General features: G+C 34.5%; 1 protein-coding gene across 53 annotated transcripts in view; it reads right to left on the bottom strand.

Annotated features, from left to right (window-relative positions):
* Positions 1-21,390, bottom strand: part of picalma (phosphatidylinositol binding clathrin assembly protein a) — an 88,597-nt gene that overhangs the window by 42,593 nt on the left and 24,614 nt on the right. For all 53 annotated transcript variants that reach the window (XM_073913634.1, XM_073913642.1, XM_073913636.1 and 50 more), the window contains 7 exons: positions 15,981-16,123; positions 14,211-14,286; positions 9,858-9,960; positions 7,938-8,031; positions 7,688-7,799; positions 3,329-3,435; positions 2,893-2,934 (listed from right to left, as the gene is read on the bottom strand). In XM_073913634.1, the coding sequence (XP_073769735.1) occupies positions 2,893-2,934; positions 3,329-3,435; positions 7,688-7,799; positions 7,938-8,031; positions 9,858-9,960; positions 14,211-14,286; positions 15,981-16,123 (677 nt within the window). The remainder of the gene's footprint in view (positions 1-2,892; positions 2,935-3,328; positions 3,436-7,687; positions 7,800-7,937; positions 8,032-9,857; positions 9,961-14,210; positions 14,287-15,980; positions 16,124-21,390) is intronic.

The following is a 21,390-nucleotide window of genomic DNA, read 5'->3' as shown; positions in this document are numbered from 1 at the left end:
AAATGAAAATCTACTCACTAGGAGTTTCTTTTTTCTGTTGAACACAAAATAATATATTGTGAAGAATGATAAAAACCGGTAACCAGGGTGCGACTGATCTCCCTGAAGATCTGTATTTTAAATAATAATGTTAATAATTAAAATAATAGACATGCATTTGACCCCACAATAACGGTTCATACCGTTGTGAATGTATAATCGCACCAATCAGTCCATGCGAGAAAAAAAGTCATTATACAGTCTGAAACCGGCAGATTTAGAAGACTGATAGACATCGTAAGAGACCTAACAATAACGTTAAATTGGATGCATTGTTTGTATAGTTTGCCCTAAAATAAGCCGAAATAGCTAATCAGGTCACAATACACCCAAGCCCAATGACAATTCTACCCCTTAGCCCTTCCCCTTATGCGCAAAATGAGGGGTAGGGGTGTCCCAATTCTCTTTAGCTTAAAGGCGCAGAGCTAACAGAAAGGCGTAGATACTCCATTGAACTGAGATTTTTCAGGACCACACATGAAACCAAGGGGTAATAAATTTTCCCAGAATAAACCAGCCACAATGGCAGCATAGCTGTACCCGGAAGGAGATGCACAAATTAATGTTTTTTTTGTCATTATTACGAATTTTTACAACAAACAAGCACATGTTTAAATACATTCTTAATTGCTTTAGTGTTATATCATCATGCTTAAAAAAAAAAAAAAAAAAAAAAAAAAAACGCTAAAATCAAAACAGCTAAATTTCTATTATTATCTAAAATAATAACTTCTATATAGCAGTCCCACAACATTGACACTCAAATACCCTATCAGAAAAGTCTAGTGGTTAGGAATGACCTTTTTACAGCGTCTGGTATAATGTTAATGCTGTTTTCGTGTGTTTACATAGATGAATATGGCCACGGTGTCATGCACAGTACAACAATTACAAGCTTACTACCACATTACATCATTATGATAACATGATATCACTGCCTTCAGTGATTTCATGTTCGCGATCATCTGATCTCATATGAAGAAAGAGATCGCAATGACATATAATAACATGTGCAGGTGCAGTAGTGCTGTCCCATTTCTTAGGGGTAAATTTTGAAGCCCTTCCCCTTCAAATTCCGTTTCAAGGGCCAAGGGGAAGGGGTACAAAATTAGAATTGGGATTGGGTTTAAATATCCCACAAAACACTAAAAACTTAAATACATTTCAGTGTTTCCTCTAGGATTTTTTCCAGCTGTGGTGGCAGGCCTTTTACACAGATCTTCCAACAACCTATGGTGTTATTTAAATGACAAATGTCACGAGCGCAGTATAACAAGTCGAGATCGCATTTATGTAATACGAGCATGCAAATCTCTTTCCTGGCACGCATGATTCCTCTGTTCATGCGCAAAACGTCTTGCACGTCCTCAAATATACGCTGCTCAATCACAGATCTTCTTGTGCACTCTCAAAAAAACACTGCTGAAGTGCGATTTAGTACGTTAATGTTTCTAATATTTATTAGATTTGCTAGAAATATTTATGAATGTCTCCAATAGACCTACAGAACAGCAATAATGCATCATGAAGTAAAGTGAAACTGCTATAAAATCCAGCAAGATAAAGTCATTGTATGACGAGCCATAGACTTATGTATTAAGTATAATTATGGAAACTGTGTTTATCGTAACTGAAAGCTATGTCGTGTTTGCTAGACTCACGCATAGCGCATCTGTCAGACAGTCAGTCAGTCAGCATGTCACCTTAAAGGGTTAAACGAATAACGCACAACACCACTACAATTACCGAAAAGTTTGCTCTGTTATAATTCACTTGTCTTTTAATACGGTTTGATGTGAATTTAACTTGCTATTAAAAAAACAACAACAACGACGACTGAATGTTTTTGAAGAGAAACTATAATGTGGCGGGAGGAATTTTGGTGTGGCACCCCGCCATGGAAGAATGAATGTAGCGGAAACAATGCATTTTATGAATAAATTAGATGTAATTTAAATAAACACATACATTTGATTAACTGAAGCATGTATTACACAACCTAACATTAGAAAAAAGTTGACCCCTTCGATTGTCACTGTATAATTCGCACACTGCCGGTAACCAATGACTTCCATAGCATGAAAAACAAATTCGTTGGCAATCAATGATTAACAGTTTCCAACGGTCTTCAAAATAAAACGATTGTGTGAGCAAACAGAAGAAAGAAACTCAAATAAGTTAAACAAATGAAGGGTGAGTAAATGAGAGAATTTGCAGTTTTAGGTGAACTATCCCTTTAAGTTATGATATAAAAAAATATATATTAACTGATTCTGAATGTTAATATCTCGAGTAATATTAATGATCATCATTCTGGCTTCGAAAAACAAATCTACCACACAAAAAGAGTGACCTTCTTGTTTGTCTGTCTCCTGAATGAACAAACATGTTAAAAGCTAGCTCTTCAAAAGCAAAATTAAGCCTAAATCTAAACTGCAAACATTCTCAAGCTTGTAAGCCACCGTGAGCATCACACCTTTATGTGCTGTATGAATCGAGCATTGAGGACAGCTAGAATCGTTTCCCCATCTGTGTCATGCAGAGATGTCCGCATGCGCCGAGTGCTGCCGGCCTGTGGTTTGCAGCTTCAATGCACAAGCAAATTAGCCACAGTTCTAGAACTCTCAGATGACTTTTCCATCTATAACTGACGTTAAGCACTGAGATTTCTAGGTAACTGCATGTTAGAGAGTTCTACAACTGGCGCTCATTTAAATCTCACTGAGCAGTGCTACTGTAAGTTTGGCTGTGGAGCTCAAGCTGGGCGTTAAGGGCAGAGTGACATAAGTAGAAAGGGAAGCAATCAAACAATGTGCGTTTATACTCAAAACCAAGGTCAATTAATGCCCTTACCTGTGACAGGTCCGGTATGTCTCCTCGGTCGATTCCCACTTGCTGTAATGAGGAGGGAGGAGTGAGTTAATGTTGATCCCTATTAAGCTGCAGCTTTTATTGACATGTATTTTTTGTCATTGAATGGATGTCAGTCCGATTAAGTAGCTTCACTTGAAAGCAAAATTAAGACCTGGTTCAAATGATTTAAGACCTACAACACTTTATTTTAGTGAATTTAAGTGAATTTGATTTTAAAATCTAAGACTTTAAGACTCAGCGGACAGCCTATATATTGTTGTTGTGTGTTTTATGTATGCTTGCCATTACTTTGTAAAACGTTGCCTCTAAACAAAACACATTTGAATTGACCGATAAATAGTATTGCTTCTAAATATAGCAATCTGTACTTGTTACATAAGCTGGGAGCCCCATAGTGCAGGTTACACAATCTTACCTCTGCCACTTTGAGAAACTCTGAGATTCTTGTCATTCGAGTGAGGAATTTCTTATAGATGTCCAGGCCTTCTTTACACTGTGCTTTCTTCATGTCGAAATACTTCTCTGCAGAAGGGAAAAGGGAAAAGTCAGATTATTTTTGCCTTCCCATTTCCCACCACATTTTAAGAGGTCTGCTTTTCACCAGACAGAGTTATGCTTGGCATCTGTCATGACAACATGACCCAAAGCAGCTCTCACTAGTATGTCAGTCTCTCACAGAAACCCCTCGTTCAATATGTAACCACTGAATGAGGCCAAAAGATGCAGCTTAGCCCATAAAAAAAAGTGCTGTCCAACACAAACACAAGAAAGAGCCGCTCTAGTTAGGAATTGCAATAGTATATATTCACTATTTAAACTGTAAAATAATTATTTAATTTCATGCACATAAATATATATGAAAAAATAAAACAGCAGTTAAAACACCATTAACTAAAAAACTAAAAACAAGTCTGAATTAATGGAACTGACATTAAGACTAAACTGAAATTGGACTCACAATGACTCTTTTTGATTGACTTTAGATTTGGTTTGAAGATGCATTTTTTTTTTTATAAATGATGCTAAATGCAGTTTTTAATAGTTCGGAAACATTTTGTGCTTGTCCACTATTGATTATTCTCAAAAATATGAAAAAAAACAACAAAATTAATTACAGGGCTCGAAATGAAACTTTTTGCTTGGTAGCACTAGTGCTCCTAACTTTAAAAATTTTAGAAGCATGCACTGCTTGACATGAAAGAATCTTAATGATAACTGTGATGTATGTAATAACTGTGGTTCGATATTACACCAATGCTTTTGACATATAACTTAATATTTGAATATGTCATCTTAATAGCAATAACCGTCTTTTCATGAGCTGCAATATTAGTTTATTCTTAGTGTATGCAAACCGTTCTGCGATGATGTACAGAGTGTTAAATTTTACATTCAGACCATTTCAATGTCATTAGCTACGTTTCCATCCACCTATTTTTATGCGCATTTTGGATATGCGAATACAAAAACGGTTGATGGAAAACGCCAAGATTCACATCAATTTTGAAAATGTGCATTAAAAAAACGTATAACCAAGTAGGATATACTTTTTATTCGATAAGAAGAGATGCACATAAATATGGTGGAAACACTTTTACTGCACAAATTCCAGTATGCGCATTAACAAAGGTCATGTGATTTTGTTAAGAGATCATGTGTTGATAATAATGTGTGCGAATGGATAAACCAGAAGGCTGAGCACACTAAAACATCTGAAATGTTTATTTGGTCATTCTAAAACGCCGTAATCGTTTCAGTTTTAATGTTATTATGTTATTAATGACCTCCAGAATCAAGAGCATCTGTGCTCCGCGTCTCACGTCTGCAAACGCCACCACGCGTTCAATGCGTGTCAAGATTGCTTTCTGAGGTGCAAGTCATATATTTAATGAAGCAACAACTCACACAGCTTCTCCTACCACAACAAATTACGCTTTTACTCTTGATATTTGGCACCAGTTAATCAGGAAGTGACAATATTTTTTGCTTTGACTTGGATGGAAACGCTGCTTTATTAGCACGTCTCTTATAAGATAATCTAGTTTAGCGCATAATGTTATTTCACATTTTTGGATGAAAACATAGCTATTGGGCTATGAAAACAATTTCCTGCTTGTTATCAAATTATTTCATAACTGTAACGAGGCAATTTAATTATAACAATGTTAAAACAGCTCTCATGACATTATTTATTATTATGTAGCTCTTTTTGGATTCTCAGAAGCTATTGAAATTAAAAATATAAAACAGGAAATACATTGGGACCATTGTATTTTGTTTACATCCCTCAAAATGGTCTAAAGCTGCCACTTGCACAGCTGACAGCATCCAGATAATTAAGTGAAGGATTAAACAGAACCTCTCGCACTTGAATTGTTTAAATGTGGCAAATGTTGTTACCTGCAAACTCTGTCACACCAACTTTAAGATAAATGCTTTAATCATTTTTATAGCGTTCTTAAACCCAATGAAAGTCTTTTATCCACTCTTCAAAAAGTGTATATGGTGGATTAACATTCACCACATGATCACAAATTATTTGTAACTTTAGGTGGTTTTTAAAACAAAACCTGTCAGTGCTGTTTTCAGTCTCTTATCTTCAGCGCTTCACATTTTTGTAGCTCCCTGTCATCTGAAGGTAAAAGACATTGGTTGAGTGATTGACAGCTGATATTAACCAATCCATTCACGTTGAGTTATAAAGCAATGGGCCAATCAGAAGAGCTTGAAGGCGGGGCAAGCATTGTGGGTTTTGTTTACTGCAACAAGTTGACATGTCAACCATTTTAAACTGTTCCTGAGTGCTGCGTTTTGCATTTCGGATGCAAAGATGCATTCTGCATGAATGTCTCCAAAAACATTGCGCAGTGAAAACGTTACACAAATAAAGGCAGGGCTCGAAATTGCGACCATTTTAGTCGCATATGCGCCCGAAATTTAAGCTATGTGACTCATAATATATATTGGGAGCATTCGTGCGACTGCATGTTATGGTTGTAGTGCGACCTGTTTTTGTTTTTGTTTTTTCTAAAAACGTGGTAAATTCGCTCTTCCCTGCCACTATATTGGTTCATATTAGCCGTCAATCACTCAAGACTTTCCGCTGTCAGATGACAGGGAGGGAGCTTTTGTGACCGCGGGGATTGCAAACGGCTGAAGAGTGAAATGTACACTGAATCTCAATGCGTTGCATGCACTGAGTGTTCAGCCAACACAATCTCACGGCAATTCATAACTTTTTCATACGTTTCCTCGTGAGCAGGCTGCAACAGCGCAAATGTCCGCTAAAACACCATCGCCAAAAAAGCTTGCCTTTACTGAGTTTGATATGATGCGGGTTATAACAAAGAACAGTATTGCGCCGGTGGGCATCGGGGGAATCCTGCTCTGCCCCCCTCGTATTGGGCCGGCTGACTAGCATGCTTTCCCGCAAACACAGAAAAATGTAATTCAGCGCGTAACGAGGCTGAGCATTAAAACGACACGAACCGAAACCAAAACTTTTATAAGTGAGACTTTTCCTCCTTTCTTTTGTCCGTTCTTTCTTGAAGTGTATATTATTTTTCTATTAATTACTGATGACTGCTTTGCAGCTTTCAGCATTGGATTGAATGATTTATTATATTATTTTGTTTGTTTTGTAGCAGAAATATTATTTATTAAATTGGCATGCATATAAAAACAATAGTACAAAATAAATATTTCTTACTACAATGCTTCATTCATTTGTGTTTGATGCAAACCATCAATTTATTTTTCATAAATTAACAGTAGGACTTAATATAGCAGATAACTTGCATTAAAGCACATTCAAGGCAGCATGATGATGAGAAAAATTATTCATTAATATTATTGTCATCATCATAATCAATAATATTTTATAATTATTCAACATTTATTTTGGAATTATTGCACAAATATTAAGTCATCACAGCATTAGTTAGATAGTCGTTTCTGGGTTTTGTTAGTCCCAATTGATGTTGTTTTCAAATACAATAAATCCCTTAATATACAACTTGTCAAATATATCATTCATTTTTGCTGGATGCTCCTAATTTTTTTCCGGTGCTCCTAAATTTTTTCTGGTGCTCCTAAATATTTCAGGTTGGGAGCACCGGTGCTACCAAGTAAGAAAGTTAATTTCGAGCCCTGAAAGGTCTTTAAGGTCGCATAGATAAACTTTTGGGCACATATGCGACCAAAACATTCACAATTTTGAGCCCTGAATTAAAACATTTTTTATAATAAAACAATACTTCGCTTATCACGATTTTCATTATTCAACTGTTCCCAAAAAATAACAATAAGAGCTTTATGCATATCAGTATTTGGTCTACTTCAACATATTTTTAAACGCTGTGCTTTCAATATGATCTGATGAGGCAAGTAGCAATATCGCAAGCATTTAGATAACCTGGTTTAAATCCCACTCATTGGCTAATCACCACTTCTAGATGAAATTTGCTCAGTGCATTCCAGCTTTTACTGCCCTAAACAGTGACATTGTCCTTACTTGGCCCTAAAAATACATTCAGAGACTATTGAAATGTACATGAATGGTTTATTTCATGAGCTGAACCATTCGGATAATAAACGAGCGGTCATAAATCTGTGTGACGAGTCAGGTCAGAGTCCAATGCAATAGTCGATGAGCAGGCTGATATTTTAAGTTCAAAGGTCTCTGTAACCAGAACCAATAACCCAGATAACTGGTAAAAAGCCAATATGTAGGACAGCCCATAGTGACTTTTTGAAAACATTGATAACTGCTCACCAAGCAAGTTGATGATCCCTTCATTGTAGGCCGCGAACAGACGGATGGCATCTTTAAACAGAAGCATGAACGCTGCATTAATGACCCCGTTTGTGAGCTCGTTGGCATTTACCTGGCAAAACAAAACAAGCCAAACTCAATTTAGTTTAAGATAAAAGAACTAAAAACTGCAAATTAGAAAAATACCATAAGGTCAAGAGCACTATTGGTTTGAGTAAGCATAGTCGACCTGCTGTCAACATAAACTTACATTGAAGTCGAGGAGTGCATCCATCTGGTTTTGGATGATAGGGATGGTCTTTAGAAGCTTTTCTGTGTTCATAGTTCTCATTACGCCATCCGCACTATGACAAAAAAAGAGCCACGTTAAAGAAAATATTAAGAGTTTTCAATTTTAGGATGAAATAGTGTTTTTTTTTTTATTAACAAGGACCAAAGTTTCAGCTGAATGGACAATTCTGTCTTTTTTTCATAATGTTGGCTGTTATTGAAAACAGCATGAATTCCCTCTCAGGTCACAAATCATCACCTTAGAATTAAGGTTCTATCTAATATTTTTGTCAAAATAGAGTTATTTACACATTCTTATTAAATGAAAACCTATTTACATTGTGATTTTTTTTATAAGTTGTCTACAATAAGACTTTTTATAAAAAACAAAAACAAAAAAGCTTTAGCTTGACTATGTTTTTTTTTTTCTTTTTTTCTATGAGCCATTCATTTCAAATGCACACATGGAACCAATCAGGATTAGCTTTCTTTGTCATTTCACCGGACTTCCCCATTGACAGCGGGAAAGACCAGAACGAAACACAAAATCAAAGTTGACTAAATAATGCTGCACCACACAAAATTGAAAAAGAAGTAATGTAAAACTGAAAAGGTGTGTAAATGTGATGATTTAGAAGCATTTTTTGACATTGAGATAAAATGTTAAATTTTACATTGTTGAAAAAGAAACAGTTATTCAAAAACTTTATACAATGTGATTTTATATAAATATACTGTTCACTGATTATGTGTGTATATATGTGTGTGTGTGTGTGTATTTATATTTATATACACACACACACACACACACACACACACACACACACACACACACACACACACACACACACACACACACACACACATACACACATACATACATACATATACATAAATAATCAGTGAACAATTTTCAGTGTTTATGTAACTGTTAAAAATGTTAAACAACGCATTAGCTCATTGTCTATTTTCTTTAAAAGTCTTCAAATTTAATATTAAGCCTTAAGGGGCAATTATTTAATTTAATTTATGGGGCATATAATTCAATAAATATTATTTAATAATTAATATAATGAAATAATGTTATAAATATTACCATATTAATTACATCAAATTAACATCTGCACAGGACAAAATATTTAACACAGCCTTGTATGTTAAATTTGAACAAGAAAACAAATATTCATCCTAAAACATTAAATAAATTGTATAGAAAGCAAAAAATGCAACCTTCTAAAACATCAACGATGTTAGAACACCATTTCTTTTAAACTAAATGAATAAGCAGACTGATTCTATTTCTTGAAAAGTAATGCTTATAACTCAAAGCGGAAATTTACTTTTATAATTAGAAGATTCTGTCTGCATTTGCCCTGATTATTTTACCCCAATTTACAAATTTAAGGGAACTTTGATCATTTACATTAAGAGTACATTTAGGGTCTCTGTGTCATGTTAATGTATGAAAGAGAACTGTAAACATGTATCGTTTGCTATATGTAATGCAAAATCTTTGAAACTCAATATCTCAAAATCATTTACAATGCAGATAGAACCATCTAATTCCACGGTGATGAAATGTCACCATTGAATCCCATTAAAATATATAGATTCAATCCTAATCTCATTTAAGCAAAAAAAATCAAACATTCTTTGTTACAGGCTTTAATCAGTGTCAGTTTATGACACTGCACACATTTTTTAAAAAAATGCATACAAATCAAATGTTACAGATGTGTTAAATCATTTTAAATTCAAAATCAAGGGTAAATGTTCTAATGATAAAAAAAATAATAATAAAAAAAACATCTTGAATGGCCTGAGATTCGATTTGTAAATGAACAGAAAATGTTAATTTGTGGGGAACCGTCCCTTTAAGAACTAACAAACAAACACCTACCCTCTTTTTACTTTAGTGAAGTCAAAAGCCACTTGTCTGTATGAGACTGCCTTCTCGTTCAGGTAGCGGCTGTACCTTCGGATGAAGGTGGACATGTCATATCCTGCACACAGAAGAGAACATGCTGTCTTTAGTTTCAACAACCGGAGGGTCATGGTGAACTCTAGTCATACAGCAGACCATGCTCTGATTCCAGTTATTGAAAAATATTTTAGTTGAATTCAGACTACAATATTTTATCACGACTGTGACTCATTTATATTGCTTACAGGAAGAAAAAAAAAATATTCAGGTTTCCACAGTGTTAGTGTAATGCATGACAAACATCAGAACCCGTGAGCTTTTTCTGACTCCCAAGTATGCCAGGTCATCATGATGTGTACTAGTTTATGCCGCTAGTCATGTGCTTGCATAGAAGCATGTAAAAGTAAAACACAGAAGTACACGGTAAATAGTCTTCAAAAATACTCAAGTCAATTATTAAATGTGCCACTCAACAAATGTCCAGGAAAGTCCCATGAAAAATAAAACAATGTTATGAACATATCAACTATAACAACATAAATAAAACTACTCATTTATATTAGTAAAAATATGTAAATTGTAAAAATACAAAGAGAAAAACAAAAAAAATATATATAATGAAATACATACTAATTACAATAATTAACATGTATAATTTTTAAATATAAATAATAATACACATTAATAAAATACATAATTACCATAATTAAAATTTAAAATTTTAATCTAGTTAAAACAAAAACAAAAAAAATCTGTAAATGAACTGTCAACTCAGTTATTTAAATCTAATAGTAACATTAATAAAATATCTTCAATTACTTTTGTGTGTGTACCCTTTTATTATAATGAATAAATTTGCAAATATAAATACACATACATGAAACGGTTACTGTATGTCAGTGTTAAAGCAGCATGAAGTTGACATAAGAACTGAAAAATCATCTGACTTAGAAAGTTCTATTAACTTTCAGAAAATGGGCCCAGGGTTGTTCTCGGAAGCCTCTCCAAAGTAGAGTCTCGCAGTGCTGATTCCCCTGCTGCCTCTAGCGAGTGCTGGCTGCCAGACTGCTTGTTAACATGGGAAAAGCCTTGGGTAAATAAACCCACTAGTGCTTTATTTAAGCTGAAAGTTGGCCATGTTGTCGAACAGGTCCCATAAGGGAGTTCGGGGAAAGAAGAGCAGACAGACAACGAGAGAGAGAGAGAGAGAAAGAGAGAGAGAAAGAGAGAGAGAGAGACCTACACTATTCAGGGTATATGCTGGAATTAGGAGAGAGAAATATAAAACCTTTTTAGACCTTTTTAAAGACTCTTTTCATACAATTTAAGACCTCGTCACCACTTTAGTTTTAACTGCTAACATTGGCAACATTTTAACTTACCAACCCATGTTCATTATTGATACATACCCCTGTATACTTTTCTGAATAGCGCAAAATATGTGTTAGGAGGTAAGTTTTTTGCCGTTTTTGTTTTCGCGAATCCACTAAAGGCCACTATGTACGCTTTTTTTAGATCTCAAATTTCTCTCACGAGTGCCATTTGCACCTGCTGTTCTCACGTAAATCCACCAGAGGCTACTGTCGACTGACCCCCCCACTCATCTTCTTCCCTAAACCCAACCGATAGTGTTTTCAAACGCACAGATTGACCCAATCACCTCCTTCCCTAAACCCAACTGACAGCATTTTTAAAAGCAATCCAGAAAAGCCGTCCACATGGAGGCACAGCTGGTAGCACGAAAAGAAACAGAAGCAGTCTGTGGCATCATACCACCTTGTAGCGTTTGATTTATAGACAAATTGCAACCATACATAGCTCTGGCTACATAATTTGCGCTCTTCAGTAGAGGTGTGAACCTATACTGGTCTCACAGTTCGGTTACGATTATCATGCCATCGATTCGGTTCAATTCGATATCTCGGTGCATTGACGATGCTTTCCATATATAGTGTTATATTTTAGGGGGGAGGCTATAACATGCTGTCTGTATAAACACACAGACACACAGCAACACACTGTCTCTCATTCAAACACATACACAAACATAGACAGCACCAAACAAATAAAACAAACACACGCACACACACACACGAACACACTTAAGCACTTGCAACAGGGAGAGCTCGCGCTGAGCGGAGCAGAAAAACTAAAAAAAAAAACGAAAAAAAGAAGCACTTTTCCTACGGTCCCTTACTGAGAGCTGCTCTCAGTGCGAGCTCTGCCGGCTAAAGTAAACGCAGACTGCGAGGGCTTAAACGGAGCAGTGCTCATAATGTCGAGCGAAAAAAAAGAAAGACAGCTGTGAAACATAACCAGCTTTGTCTTTCTGTAGGAAACACACTTTAGATCTTTTTAGGGTAAGAGTTTTTTTAGTTATATGTGTGTCAGAAAAATCGAAAACAAAACCAACTGAACCGCGCTTATTTCTGGCGCCCCACTGGATATACAGCACCCTAAGCATTTGCCTATGGTGCCTATGCCACAGGCCGGCCCTGAGTTGGCTGAGTTGTAAATACCGGGGCTCACCTCCCTCGCGACAGAGCGCATAGGAGATAAATGACGTCACTACATAATAACCGGTTATGGTTATTACTGAATCAATACCGAATTGTCCGCGTCTGCATCGCAGTGCACCGAAGAAACAATTAATTTTGGCACCCCTACTCTCCAGAAATATGTACGGGTTTACGTTTTCACAATGAGCCCGTGTTGTAGCTTACAGTATATTTAATAAATGCTGATTGTAAGACACTAATCCTAAACTAAAACATTATTCATATAATGAATGAAAACGCTGATCTAGCAGGTGGTGCCTATAGAACAGCAGGAATAAGGGTTGCCATGGTTACTGCAGTAATAAAAGCAGCATGATGTCAGATCTAGCAGGATTTTATAAACTACCCAGCATCCCAATATTGGCAGATTAAATTCAGCCAAACTTTATATATATATAGTAAATGCTGTTATCTCAAATAAATACTGTTATTTCCTCAAAGAACCCTATAAAGTAAAAAGCAGGGGGGAAAGTGTGATAATTACAAGAAATTGTCCAAGGACCAAAAACATTTGATCATGATTGAACAAGAAAATACCATTTTTAGAATTATTTCTGAAGGATCATGTGACATTAAAATACATTAAAGAGCCCTTATTATGGGTTTTTGACAATGACCTGTCATGCAGTGTGTAACACATCTCTGAGTGAATAAAGACATCTAGCTGAGGGTAAACCTGAAAGTGCAAAGTGTTTAAAAATCTTGATTTTTTTAATAAAAGATTCGACTCTGGGTCGTTTAAATAATTTGTCATTTGTCCGGATCATTTACCCGTTTGTATCAACATTGACGCGAAACAATACTAAATATGTTCTGTGCCAGATACGGTAAAACGTGAACGAGCCTTTCTCTTCAAATGCTAGCAGATATGTGAGTGTGTGTGAGACTGATCATGACGGAAGAGGAGTAAACGTTAAAAAGTGAACATTCTGGTGGTTAATGCAATAATCTACCCTGCAACGAGGGATTCTTCGGCCGTTTGTTAAAGGATCAGAAAATACTTTTGATGTATGGGACCTTGTAAGTTTGACAGGAACTTTACAGCACACAGTTCGTGGATCAGTTTCTTCCGCCATTTCACAAGTTTAAGTAAGTGCGATTAAAATAGTTGCCTCCTTGTTTTCTCTAATGCTAGCTTGCAAAATATGCACTTAACTGGGTTTTGTTGCTTGTAATGGCTCCACACAGTTTGTACTGTATCTAGTTAACTGTTTATATTCAGATTTAGCGTCTAAATCCAAGTTTAAAAACAAGCAGATTGTGTCCATTCGTTGGGTAAAATAAATGCAAATTATAAGACAACGAAAGTGTTGTTTTGACCTTGCATGCATATTAGACTGTTGCTGGAGACCCTTAAAATCAAAATACAACATTTTTTAAAGCATAATAGGGGCTCTTTAAGGAGTAAATTCAGCATTGAATTGCAGGAATTAATGACATTATAAAACCAGAAAATCAAAAATAGTTATCTTATATGTACGTGATATTCCATAGTCTAACTGATTTTAATCGAGTTTTTTTCTATCAAATAAATGCGGCCTTGAGGAGAACAGACCATTTTAAAACCCCAGACCCTCCCTCCAACAGCACATCTGACCGTGACTAACAGAAGGACTGTGAAAATGCAGTGCATGTTCTGTCAGCTCCTCAAATATTCATCATGTCCGCATTTGTCTTGGGTTTTGGACGCTCATGAAAATGGATGACACAGCTGGGATGTGTTTGGAAAAACAGAATGACTAATGAAGTGTCGGGCTGAAAAAGCACCTACCTTGTAACCCGCTTTTGTCCAAAAAATTACTGAGGTTGAATAATGTGTTCCTGGAGGCCAGATATTGTACAAATCTCTGTCAACATGAAGAACAAAGAGCTCACTTTTCAATTCATTCTGAAGTTAGTCAGCATGCAAATAAACAGCACTGTCAAAGACACTAGGGTAAAGCTGAGTCGCAGCACATGTTGAAAATTTAACTGCTTCAAGACAGAAATAAAATGATTAACTAAATGTTGCTGAAATATCTAACTGAATGGTTTAGCAAAAAAAAAATGTGCTTAGTTTTTCACTCTCATTTTGTTTTAAAACCAACTTACTTTTGCAGGTTAAAGATAAAATATAAAAATTAAAGATTAAATAAGTAAAAAGTAAGATAACAAATATATTTTCTTTATTTAAAGATCAAGAAAAAATAAAGATAAAATTTGAAATTATTATATGTAATTTTTTTAGTTTAAAAAATATTATTAAAATGCATTAATTAAATCAACAATAACTAATGAATGTTAAACTAGATAAAATACAAAATATATGAAATATCACTAAAATGAAAAGTACGACAGAGTGATTAGGTTATTCTTGAAAAATGTAAGAAAAATACAAGATTATATTCTTGATGCAAGATAAATCAAATATTAGGTAATCAAAATAAATGCTATTATAAATAAATAAATATATAAATGCTTAAGTGATTTGTAAGTGACTGAAATAAAAATACAATCTAATTGAATAAAAAAGCAAATCAAAGTTCAACAAATAAATATAAAATAATTAAAATAAAAATTATATAAAATTAATAAATAAAAAAACTAAACGTTCAAAAGAGTGCCAGGATATGCACTGCAAAAATCCATATTAAAATAAGAAGTAAAAATAAAATTAAAATAAACTACAAAAATGTTCAATAAACAATAAAGGTAAGCAAAATAGCACGTAATTACATTAAAACAAACTCAAAGTTTAAAAGTCATGGATAAAATAAAATATAATTTATGACTAAAAATAAAATAAAAAATTGTTAAAAAGTTTTCAGGTATTTTCAAAAATTCATATTAAAAGATGTAAAAAATAAATAAATAAATAAATAAATAAATAAAAATACTACAAAAATGTTCAATAAAGAATAATAGGCAAGCAAAATAATGTGTAATTAAATGAAACTAATTAAATAAAACAAATAAAAAGTTAAAAAAGTTTATGACTAAAAATAAAATAAAATTCAAAAGAGTTGTCAGGTGTTTTTAAAAATTCATGTTAAAATAAGACGTAAAAATGAAAATGATTAAATAAATTAATTAATTAAATAATAAATAAATAAATAAAATTCTACAAAAATGTTCAATGAAGAATAAAAGGTTGGAAAAATAACATGTATTTAGCCAAAAGTCAGGAATAAAATAAAATACAATTTATTTTTAAAGATAAAAACATAACAAAACAAAACAAAACAAAAAAAATTCAAAATTCAAAAGTTGCCAGGTATTTTTAAAACTTTATATTAAAATAGGACATACAAATAAATAAATAAATAAATACATTTTAAAATAAAAATATTAAATAAAAAATTTTATTAAATATTTAATCAATGCAAAATCTTTTTTAGGTCAATCTATTCCAGAATTTGGCGACCCGTGATGAAGGGAATAAGTCCAAGTAAAGTGTGTGAATGAGTATTTCTGAGTTCAGTTTGTACACATTCATCATTGAATAGATATCAAAGGGGATGTGAGTGTGCAAGAGCGTGTGCATGTGTGTGGTGAGGCTGACCTCGTTGCCGTAGACCATCAGGTGGTGTGTGGTGATGAGGGATTTGAATACCACGACCCAGCTGGTGTTGGTTGTTCTCTCAAACAGCGTGTCTGCCAGCTGAGGGATGTTCACATTCATCTCATTGGTGCATTGGATCAGATCTGGAGAAAGAGGAAAAAGAGTTGAAAGAGGTCAGCATGTGCGTGCATCAGTGAGTATAAGTCAAACTGTCAACACATCGCAGAGTTTGTGTTTGCGCCATAAATAACTCAAACAGTTTTGGCAATTTAACAATTGCTTGAATTTTACATTGCAAATTTCCTCGAAAGATATCTGAATACTGGTTAAATGATGGTATTACGGTAACTCAGGGGTTAGCACTGTCACCTCACAGCAAGAAAGTTACTGGTTCTAGTCCTGAATAGGCAAGTTAGGAAATCATTTCTGTGTGGAGTTTGCATGTTCTCCCTGTGTTTGCGTGAATTTCCTCCAGGTGCTCCGGTTTCCCCCACAAGTCCAAAGACATGTGGTGTAGGGGAATTAGATAAACTAAATTGGCCGTAGTGCAGGGATCACCAAACTTGTTCCTGGAGGTTAGGTGTCCTGCTGATATTAGCTTCAACCCTAATCAAACACACCTGAACAAGCTAATCAAGGTCTTACTAGGCAAGTTGAATACTTGAAACACCCCAGGCAGGTGTGTTAAGGCAAGTTGGAGCTAAACCCTGCAGGGCATCGGACTTCCAGGAATGAGATTGGTGACCCCTGCTGTAGTGTATCAGTATGCGCGAATGGGTGTTTCCCAGTACTGGGTTGCATTTGATTGATACATTTTAACAATCGGAATGTATACTGCTATAGTTCAATGTAAAAAAATCATTAAGAAAGCATTTTTGCCATATCGCCCAGCCCTAGATAGTCAATTCAAAATTAATAAATACAATTTAAAATATATATTGAATATGTATAAAAAAATGAATAATTAATAAAATGATGAATTTATAAATAAAATTTATTAATTTATTAATAAAATGTTAATTTTGTAGAAATTAACATTTCATGGTATGATTGACCAATTGATAATTAACTGAAACAAATAAATAAATAAAATAAACAAAAAACAGAGACTATGTGGTTTTTTTCTATGAATTAGGGATGCTCAAAATAACCGATTAACCGTTAGCCGAAAGGGTGCATTGTAAACCAATTTATGGTACAAGTTAAACGATTAAAATTTTTTATTTTATATATTTTAAAAGTTTGGCTGCATAAGAGGCTGATCACAGCAAACATGCTTTTTGCGTTGAGAGGCACATATTTTGAATGGCTTACTAATGGCCGCTAGTGTTTTGCACGTTGCTTATGTGCACCTTGCATTTTTGCACTTTATTCATTCTTCAATCAATTGAAAGCAGAGGCAGGGTTTCCCTTGAGGTATCAGCAGTGGTTGTGTTGCCAAGACGACAACAGAGAACTTAAAAGATGGAGGAGAGACTAGTGGTCGCTGTTTCAATTTATCCAGAGCTGTGTTACTATACAAATCTTGAATATTACAATATTATTTAATATTACAATTATAACAACATTAACAGCAACATTCGCGCAAAATACCCAGCTATACATCGCCCATGAACCATGAGTGAGAGAGGAAATAAAAGCAGAAAAGCTCAGGTAAAACCAGATCCTCAAGACACCATCTTTAACCTTTAATGACATGAAAAATGTTGACAGAAGCTTGTGATATAAGAATTTGAGTGGAGCATTAATTAAAAGCATAGACACATTTTAGATGGAGCGATGGATTTGAGGTAGCCTGCTATTATTATTTGATGAAAAAAAAACACATGATGGGAAAAATATAGCCTATTGTTTAATCTAAATTTGTCATTTAAGTGATAAATATCTAGGGCAGGCCTATTTATTTTATACTTTTTTTTGTTTGTTTATACTGTTTTTCTGTGCCAATGGAAACACTGCAGCCGCCTGTTTTTATCATTATTAATCAAACAACAAATGGAGAACATGCCTCTCTGCTCTTGACTGAAGGAGTTTTAGCTAAAATGTTTTTCCTACAGTGAAGATGCTGAAAGCACAGTTTGTTTCATATTTTTATTCTATTGTATTTATTTCTCTTTCCTTTGCAGGGTGGAAAATAACTGTATATATACAGTTGAAGCCAGAATAATAAATTAAAAATATATTGCTTAAGGGGGCTAATATTATAGACTTTAAAATGGGTTTCAAAATATTTAAACCTGCTTTTATTCTAGCCAAAATAAAAATAAAAAAAGCCTTTCTCCAGAAGAAAAAATATTAGAGGAAATACTGTTAAAATTCCTTGCTCTGTGAAACATCATTTGGGAAATTTATTTTATTTTTTTAATTCTCAGGAGCGCTAATAATTTTTACTTTGCCAGTAATCGTTTTGAATAATCGTGATAACAATTATGACCAAAATAATCGTGATTATGATTTTTCCCAAAATCGAGCAGCCCTAGTAAATCGTTTATATTCTATTAACGAGCGGTGGTTGTCGGTTGGCAAAATGAACCGAAATAAGCATCTCATGAACACAACATCCAACACATTTAGAAATGTGATTCTGTGTAAAACTTCTTCGACCTAATTAACCTGAAAGTTGGATGTTTTTCCATGGAATTTGACAAATTATAGTGGTTTATCTATTCTTTTTTTTAAATGATCACCAGTAATATATTGTAATTTAATAGATTCTGACCATACCCAGCAAACAATTTTGTGTTTAATAGATGTCTAAAAGAGATCTAAACGTAGACAACTTGCTTAAAACAAGGCTAAATTTGGGCTGTCAGTGAAAATCTAATAGACGTCTAAGAATAGCCCAAAACTAGACTAGTCGTCACAGATTAGACAGACTTTGTGTAGTCATTCATTTCTGTTTATTTGATGACAAGACTAGTTTTGGCCTATTCTTAGACCTCTATTAGATTTTCACTGACAGCCCAGATTTAGCCCCTTTTTAGCCAAGATTACAATGTTTAGACGTCTATTAGACATTTATTAGACATCTTTTAAAAACAGAAAGTGCTTGCTTGGTACAGTCTATTCTGCATGTTTGTTATAATTGTTTAAATGTTTATTTTCTGTCATTCAATGGATTATCTTTTTTTTTTTTTTTTTTTTACATATTTTACTTTTCAGTGACACTTATAAAAAAAAAAAAAAAAAAAACGTGAAACTGCTCAACCCGTAAACCTTTAAACTTACTGACTCCATTTCAAATCTAGTGAAATTCTAAGCGCTGTGGCTAGCCTATTTACTGTTTCCAGTGAACTACAGCGGACTATGTGTGATGCTACGGTACCACTGCTTAAGAGTCTTAGCATTCAGTTAGAGCTGACATGGTGTGAGTGAGAGACATGCACCGATATCCTGTGCTTTATTACTTGTTTGGCTGCGCTCCACAGCCATCTGCACTGCGAGTGCGAGAGCGGGATCCCTCAAGGCTTTCTCCCCACCGCCGACACTGTGAGACTTCATTCAGAGGCGCAGCTTATCATGCCATTCATGAAGCCTCCGCACAGACACAGAGGGAGGACACCATTGCCTCTCTCCAACTCTGAACCGCATTATATCATCGTAAAGAGGAGAAACCACTTCTAAACTCAAACAGAAAACCCACTTCCACTCGTCACTGCAAACCATTTCAAAGACACAACAGCAATTACACACGCCCTGACAAATTGCCGCCCAATATTAGCGCATGTGTTGGTTTTTGAAGTGGGAATGTGAAAATATGCTGCACGGCAAGCATGGGTGGTCTACAGAATGCCCTCTCTTTTACAGATAACATTCACCATTTAAACCTGCACAAAGGCTTGGCCACGTGACAACAAAAGACTTTTCAGAGGCAACACAAAACGCCTGCGCTGATCATGACAGCGCTCCGAATGAACACATGCATGAGCCTCGACAGACAGATCAAAGCCAGAAGACGACACAGACTCTGTGCAACGGGGTTATCGGCCTACATCTGTAACTGGACACTGTCAAGTTTGCCCTACATGTTCAACAAGCACATCTGAAAGAGTTGAGAGATAAAAATCTCTCCCATGTTGTAATTTACTGTTATTGCAAAGCTACAAAAACATACGTGTTTATAATTTTTTGTTTTTTTTATAGTTGAAATGAACATCTGAGGTGTTCAATCAACTATTTATACAAATTAAGATAATAGGGCAAATTATTAATTATTATAAATAATCATTTATTAACATTATTATTAATAATCATAATAATTATAAATAATATAAACAATTATAGGCAACGCAGTGGCGGAGTAGGTAGTGCTGTCGCCTCACAGCAAGAAGGTTGCTGGTTCGAGCCTCGGCTGGGTCAGCTGGCATTTCTATGTGGAGTTTGCATGTTCTCCCTGCGTTCGCGAGGGTTTCCTCATGGGTGATCCGGGTTGGGGCTGGAAGGGCATCCGTTGCGTAAAAATGTGCTGGATAAGTTAGCCATTCATTCCGCTGTGGCGACCCCGGATTAATAAAGGGAGTAGGGACTAAGCCGAAAAAAAAAATGAATGAATGAATAAACAATTATTAATAATAAACAATGCTAGAGGTGACTTTTGGTTCTGAATGTAGCTAGTGATGCACTGTTCAAAAATAATAATACCAATTATTTTATATATATATATATATATATATATATATATATATATATATATATATATATATATATATATATATATATGTATAAAATATTGTATTATATAAAAATAAATAAATAAAATGTGCTATTATACTTGTGGATTAATTATTTTGTTCTGAAACAGAGATTAAAATCGTTACAATGTTTATTTTTGTTCTTGGTGCGGTTTGCTTTCACACTGCAAAGTATATAAACGGACCAAAAGCTCCACTTCACTTCCTAATCTGCAATTGCCACTCTGGATATACCACTACCTGTACTAAAAAAAATAAATAAATAAAAAAATAAATAATAATTTACTAATACTTTCCTTCTTAGACTTTACAGACCTGAAACTTGCCTATAGCACTTATTCATTGTTGCTCTTATAGTTGTGTAAATTGCTTCCTTGTCCTCATTTGTAAGTCGCTTTGGATAAAAGCGATTGCTAAATGACAATGTAAATGTAAATAAAAAATAAAGTCATGTGCGAGTAAACTTTCCTCACATTGGTCAGAGTTTAACAGTTTATTTTGCAGAGTCCTGTCAGCTGTCATGCGTCCTTATTTTAATTTATCATGATGAGTAATAAGACATAAGCGAAAAGCTGCGCTTTCATTTTGAATGGTGACACCCGCAGATATCGTCAACAGATATAAATCCGAGGTAAGACTTTCTCATACATAGCTGTTGGCTTATGCATTATAGGCTTTACATTATAGAGAGAAATAACAGATAAACAAAGACTGCAGTT

The sequence above is a fragment of the Danio rerio genome, chromosome 10 (genome assembly GCF_049306965.1).
Source record: "Danio rerio strain Tuebingen ecotype United States chromosome 10, GRCz12tu, whole genome shotgun sequence".
NCBI lineage: Eukaryota > Metazoa > Chordata > Actinopteri > Cypriniformes > Danionidae > Danio > Danio rerio.
Note: the sequence above shows the minus strand (reverse complement) of the source record. Positions and strands in the feature narration are given on the sequence as shown.